Source organism: Oxyura jamaicensis, chromosome 2 (genome assembly GCF_011077185.1).
Source record: "Oxyura jamaicensis isolate SHBP4307 breed ruddy duck chromosome 2, BPBGC_Ojam_1.0, whole genome shotgun sequence".
NCBI classification, from domain to species: Eukaryota; Metazoa; Chordata; class Aves; order Anseriformes; family Anatidae; genus Oxyura; species Oxyura jamaicensis.
Genome location: NC_048894.1, coordinates 110,647,796 through 110,654,900, shown reverse-complemented (window position 1 = coordinate 110,654,900; position 7,105 = coordinate 110,647,796). Strand labels below are relative to the sequence as shown.

General features: G+C 41.1%; 1 protein-coding gene across 1 annotated transcript; it reads right to left on the bottom strand.

Moving 5' to 3' along the window:
- Window positions 1–293: 293 nt before the first annotated feature.
- LOC118163316 lies at window positions 294–2,934 on the bottom strand. Its single transcript, XM_035319865.1, has 3 exons — window positions 2,839–2,934; window positions 2,520–2,691; window positions 294–2,107 (listed from the first exon to the last, which is right to left on the bottom strand). The coding sequence occupies exons 2-3, from the start codon at window positions 2,674–2,676 to the stop codon at window positions 1,647–1,649; spliced, it is 618 nt and encodes a 205-aa protein (XP_035175756.1). The 5' UTR covers window positions 2,677–2,691; window positions 2,839–2,934; the 3' UTR covers window positions 294–1,646.
- Between the last annotated feature and the right edge of the window lie 4,171 nt (window positions 2,935–7,105).

Here is a 7,105-nt window from a genome sequence, read left to right as displayed (position 1 = left end):
GGAGCAGGTGGGAGGAGGACAGGGAAGAAAAGGTAATTTATTTTCACCGTTCCTAAGAAGCGATGCATAGAATTAGCCTTTTGGGAGCGGGGGGTGTACAGATCCCAGGAAATAAATGCTTAGATCTTGCAGACTCTACAAGATGTAACTGAAGCAGCAGCCCATTCCTGACTTGGGCACATTAAGTTACAGCAGAAGCCGCCCTATCTGCTCTGGTATAAATTTACACCATACATGAAGTTCCTCACGTGCATAGGGCCTCTGCTGTGCAATGAGGACACTGACACAATAAATAATTTTAAACACGTTTAATTTTAAGCTCAGGGCAGGTTAAATGAAATCAACAAGCCTTCCCTACAGGTCAGGCATATTGGGTTGTTCGGTATGTTGGATTAGGATCTAAGTAGCATCAAGTGGACAGCCACCACTTTATTGCTGCTCCTATTATCCAAAGCAGAAGAAGTACACTTAACTTGCAGAAGTTTAACCACAGAAGAACCAATACAGTTTAACTATATAACATCATTAAAGAGATGATTGTAGCAGAAGCTATCCAAATCCAGTAAGCAGTAATAAAAAAGCTACATAATCCTCCACCTAGCAAGGTAGAGGAAGAAAAGCAGTACCAAAAAAAGTCTTGCTTCCAAGATCTAGTTTTCAATTATCTCCACTATATCACATCTGTTCCTTATAAAGAGCACCAGCTCTGAGACATAACCAAGCTCTACCAACAGGATAGATTCCCAACTAACATGACAAATCACCAGTCAGGTTCCCACCTTTCAGTAACCACACATTGTAGCTTTACTGTTAGGCTAGGCTGCATTTCTAAAGTCCACCCACTGACTAAACAAAGATAAGAGTTCTAAACTGAGAAACCTAGGCCCCTAGATCTTCATTTGTGTTCAGCTACATGCTATCTCACAAACACAACAAAAAAAACGGATGTTTATTACAAGGATATTATTCATTTCACATGAACAATTAACCCCCAGCTAGTAGGTCTGGTTTTTGTTACTCGCCCCCCCCGCTTTTTAAGTAGGATGTGCCCTAGTTGTTTCACATTATTCACATATAAACAGCTATGTACGATAACAAAATATATGCACTGGATTAGAATTTTTAAGATGTAGATGAATAAAAATAAAAAACAAAAAAACAAACACTAAACCCTCTAGGCCTCTATAGAGTAAATTAAAGCACTTAGTGAAAGGAAATACTGGCATATACAAGGGCTTTGAATTTCAAATATTCTTCAAGAAGTTATTAAAATGAGACTCTACTGCTGGGAAAGAGACAAAATACAACCATATTTCTTAGTATATCCCTTACAATTGCAAAAGAAATAGTCATTACATTAGCTTAGACTCAAAGTCATTTTCCCATTTTTAATGCCTTATGATTATTACATGTTTCTAAACTCCCCAAGAAGGCAGCAACTCATATGAAGGATCTATTTTCATTCCAGTTTTGGTCTTTTTAGCTGTCTGCCAATCTAAGAGAAATATACTGGGCTTTACCCTACCTGAACCTTCATGGTTTTAATGCAGGTTTTAGCCTGTATTGCTATAAACTGTGTACATGAAGACTAGCATTTGCATCTCCAACAGATCTGGATCCCAAATTACAAACAGATGTGCTGAAGCTCAGAGCCCTTCAAAATAGCTTTCTACTTGCTGGTCAAAAATCTGAGCAGAAAATTCCTTTTGCCTATTTAAGGGAACTAGTGAATACTCCTTTGCAAAACTTGTGATAGCATCATCACTGGTAACATCTGCCTGGGAGCTGGCTGTCCCAGAGTCATCACAGCCTTCATCCATTGAGAAAAATTCTTCGCTTATCGAGGAGCTTACGCCATCTTCCTCATCTGGGAAATTCTGTTGTGACAGATGCCTTCCAGAAGCATGGTTTGTTGAGCAGGCCTGCTCGGTACAGTCTCTGACCCAACATTGAGGGGATTCACGCTGCACCCGATAGTTGTCGAGCCCAGCCAGCAGCTGCACAGCCTTCCCACTCTCTGTCACTGCATGAATTAGAAACAGCCCCAAGGGACGTTCACCAGCGGAGTGCGTGCTGGTAGGTGGGGCACGGCTTGTAAATCTGTAAGCTATGGAAGACAAGAGAAAGAGACCAAGCTAAACGAACCCATCAAACACCCAAAACCAAGAAAGCACGTCCCCTACAACACCTGATCACTACTAAACACTTTAAGTCCCTCATACTATCTCCACCCCACCCTAAGCCTTTGATAAGGCGCACTGTTTACCCCAAAACTAATATGATTTGTGCATGGTCAGAAAGTGAGGTATTTAAGGAGCAAACAAGAACACTGTACTCCATTTCAATAGCCCCTGCTGGCTGCCACCACCCAGAGCTCTCATATCCTTGGGACCTCGTTTCAGTTGTGTTACTTGTGTGCCCATGGACAAAAATTCAGCTTCAGCAACACCCAGCTGGAGCTGAAGTCAGATTAAACTCATCCTCCCTCCCAGCACAACCACCCCCTTCTTGCTGGTCACCTTCCGTGGCCCTGGCTTCAGCTATTTCTTTCCATGCTGAAGTCAGCTGCCTGCATCCTCTTTGGGATCTATCTGGCTGGGATCTATCATGCTGCTGGCTCTGGCTATCTGCTTCAGCAAGAACAGGGAGATCTCTTGCATGATCCTGATGAAACATTTTGTTGGGTTCCACCTAAAGCCAACAGCAAAACAGCAATGATAACAAGGAACTAGTGAAGAACTTTGCAAAGACAATGGGAAGCAGGTTCCAGAAATTATAAAAGCCAGACTTATCCCTAATCTAGCAAGATAGAAAGGAAACCACAATGATAAGTCTTACCTTATAGTTTACCCCTAACTCTCGTGTGAAAAACACCTTCTATCTTCCTTATTCCTCGATAGGAACAAAATGGCAGTGCAAGCACCTTGCCCAGGCAGGGGGAGCAGACCAGAAGAAAAGAAACAACCCCCCTACAGGCGGGGCTAACACAGCACATGATCGTTTCAATCAGCAAAGCTTTTCCAGGCCTAGCTAAATGAGAAGCCCACGAAAGCTGTGTGTGATGATCGGGTCTTAAAGGAATCCAGCGTGGCAAAGTTTCTTCAGTCCTCAAAGCAAAGGAAAAGGAAGGGCAAATTTCTCCCTTGGCTGAGCTGTGATCGGCATAGGGACAGGAGAGGGACAGAATAAATAGTTTGTACTTATTTGTAATAGGCAAACATGTTTTATCATACTGTGTAATAAAGCTTTCAGTTTTATCATTATGGGTTTCAGATTTATTATTTATGTGTATTTATCTGCTCCAACAACCAAATAGGTACTTTTTCCTCTCTTCCTAAATCGGTATCCCAGATTTTTATTTCTTCTGCACTGCATGACCCTTGTATTGCCCCTCTTAGGTCCAACTGGAGGGTAGATTTTCACTAGCTTAAGTGTTTCTTAAGCTTCTTTTAGCACTCTGTGAATTCCTCTGGTGCTTTTTACAACCCTTTGAGGACCGTGACACATAACTGAAAAAAAAATAAATAAAGGCCTAAAGTAAAGAGGTGGCAAACAATTTTTTGCACTACTTTCCAAGTCCTAGGTGCTGTATGAAGAGAAAAGGCAGCTCTGAAAGAAAGGAGTAAACCAGAGAAAGTCTCATCTGTTTTTTTTATTTTTTATTTTTAACAAACGTCACTTTGTGTTTGAATAGCAAAGCTGCCAATTTCTGTGAATGGCAGCCTCTTTGTACAAAGACCCACAGACTAAGATATAGTCCAAAGTGCATGTGTGGGGGTGTGCTTTCTAAAAGTACTGAAAGCCTGATGAACTTCTTCCAGCCAGATGCTGCCTGCTTTGATATTTATGATTATAATCATCACCTTACAACAAAACAATGGTAAACCCTGGGTTAGAAATGCAACTGCACTGGTAAATCTTGTGTTTTCTCCTTGTCATGTTTCAGAAGTAGCTAATGAAAAGCAGACTTACTAAATGACTTGCACCAGACCACAGTAAGCTTGCTCAGTTTCTGGCTTCCGCTACGTACGTGTTCAGCAATAAAATGCTTCTTTCCCTTCCTGATCTGTCAAAGGCAAGGGCATCATATCATGAGTTAGCGCTGGGGGAGTGGGGGAGGGCAAGGAATGGTGGCCCAGAAGTTGAGGTAGGCGAATGCTTGATGATCCAGCTCATATGACCTAATAGACTGTGTCACTGCCTTTGGGAAATACAAGCCTCTTGACACATGCCCTTGGCTGGAAGGTCAGAACAGAAAAGCCCAAGCTCAGTAAATGAAGCCCTCCAGCTGAGAAAAATAATCCAACCCTGGATTGGCAAAAGCACTTCCCCCCCACACACACACTTTTTTTTTTTTCTTCCCAAATTTTCTGACTTGACATGTTGCTGTAGTGCACTTCACATCTGATTAAATTAGTCACATTGCATTATGCTGAATCAAACGTGACGAGTTGCAATGAAATGTGAACAGTGTACAAAGATGCACTGGCATCACATAGCTGCTACCTGCTTCTGCCTCACATTGCTGCGTTAGCAGCAGGTAAGGGAGGCATACAAGGTCCAAATCCTTCCCTGTTATTAAGTCATGCTTTTGTAGCTCATCACTAGGTTCTTCTGTGTTTACTTAACTTTGCATCAAACTAGTAATCAGCTACCCCTACTCTAAGAAACTCCATTATTTCTCCTGCAAGTCCCCCACGCCTTCTTGTGATAATAGAGAAGGATGTGTCTAGTCAGGATTCAATCCATCTCTTACGAGCCTTCTACATACAGTAACTAAAAGAATATTAGCAAAATGCTGAATGTATAGACAATTGCAGCCTACAGAGAACAGGGAAGAGGCATCATTTTATTGCTTATGTGCATACTCTGTTATTCTTGGGCTTACACCAGGAATTACACCATCAGGAAACTCTAAACTGTAGCTCATTGACTAAACACCTCCTGATGATCTCTTATCAGCACAACTCTTGGTGGGTTCTGCAAGAAATTAAAGCTACTACACACATGTAGAGCACAGAGAAAATGTTAATGTCACACTTTACCTTTCTTGGAGTAAATGCCCACTGCCATGCATGGCAAGGTAGACAGATGGAAAGCTCAACCTAATTTAATCTGGACTGGACTCTTGCAAATACACAGTCCAATTTGTATTCACTGTGGACTTGATGTTTTATCTGGGATTCTTGGAGGACAGCTTGAAAGAGGTAAGAACAGCTTTATGAAGAGGGTCAGATGAAATATCTACCTGTCGAAGAGCCCCTAGCTCATTGTCCTTTTTCCTCCATGTTCCCCAGATGTCAGTGACAGTACCCAGCATACAGCAAATGATTGAATCCTCCTATGAAAGTGCTACCTATGCTATCAGTAATGCCATATGGTTGAGTAATCCACACTAAAAGACCAGAAATGGGATATGCAGAGGAGGGGGGAACATCTGTGTTATTGTCTCCACACATAACCTGGGCTAGAATTTAAGAGACAGCAGTCAAATCATTTACACTAAAACTTCCAATATCCTCCTGGCTACATACTTATTCTATGCAATATATTTTTCATAGATTAGAAAATTAAATATATTTGATGAACTATGGAGACCTCTCTGTCTTAATCATGTGAGGATGTAAGTTTTTATGCTATAATTACAAATCACAAACTTTTTCTCTCAGGCAGTACTGTGCTTTTCTTACAGTGCTGGAGATCCCTGGCTCTGGAGTTTTGGTGAGCCACAGCGTAGCAGAAAGCTCTCCCTACTTGGGCAACGTTCCTGTGACCGTAGGAGTTTAACTGAATGGGTGAAATGGGGACTTGCACAAACCAAGACCATGACGTTCGAGATGAAGCTGAAGAAGTAGGTGGTTGTAGCTGTGAGGCTTCAGTAACTTGGTGTCAGTGAGTCCAGTCATAATACATGTGCTGACTATCTTGTGTTCTTTGGGGTAGCAATGTCCTCTTTTGTGTTTTTCTCACACCATTCATCTTTCTTTTTCCTGGGGAGAGAACAGACAATTTTTGACAGCACTTGTGGTGCACATCTTACACATCTTACAGCTGAAGTCCTGTTGCTTAAGGTTTCTGGGTACGATATTGTCAGATAAGTACACAGGTATTATATAGTTGTGAGAACAGTGTGCAGGCTTTAAAAATGAAATTTTATATTCACATCTCTTAACCACAACTTACTTTTTCTGGTTTTCAGATATTTTCATATCCAAAAGTTTTCAATCCAAACAAGAACCCAAATTCACGTTCCGAATGTCATGTGACAATTTTCAGAATTCCTTTTCTCCCAGATTCTAACATCAATTTAAGCCAGGTATCCACAATAAGTGGGAAAAGTATGTCGAAAGAAAAAAAGTATGTCGAAAGAAAAAAGAAAAATCCAAGGAGTCAAGCCCACTAAATAACTCTAGATCTGGGCCTGCTCTCCTTTGAATGCTTTATAGAAAAAGCTGTAGCTGACATGGGATATGTTTCTTTTTACTTCTTCCATTCCTTGCAATTGGTTAGTTTTGAATCATTTCCAGTATGTGGTCTAGAAAGGAGGACCAGTCCCATTCATAGCTTGCCCTGGCTTCCTTGTCTTTCTATCTTTTCCTCTCATTCAATTCATACATATTTAGCAGATGAAATGAATACCAAAAATCTACTGTGTTGTAATTAATGCACATATGTAAAATCAGTGCTGCATTGCTGACCTTTCCATTTGTCTAGATTTGGCTGGGTATAAAAGAAGTTGCTAACACATTTTTCCATTGGTAATGAAGTGTTTATGACTGTACTGAATTGTAACACCTTCTGTTTTCTGGTGGACAAATGGAGTAAGGAGGATGGTGATCGCCAAAGCAGCTCTGGATCTGAGCTACCCAGGGCAGTACATCTCCAGAGGTTTGAGTCAGTTCCAGGACAGTTAAGTAGTGCTCTCAATACTCCCTGTTCTGGACTCTGGAGACTTGGAGAAAAAAAAAAATAAAATAAAAAAAAAAATGAAATAATGAAATACTTCTTTGTATACTTGCAGTATGGTTTATATCTGCAGTATGTCTGTTGGGGAGCAAAGTGTTGATGTTTGAAGCAGGCTGAAGAGGACATGTCCCCACAAGAG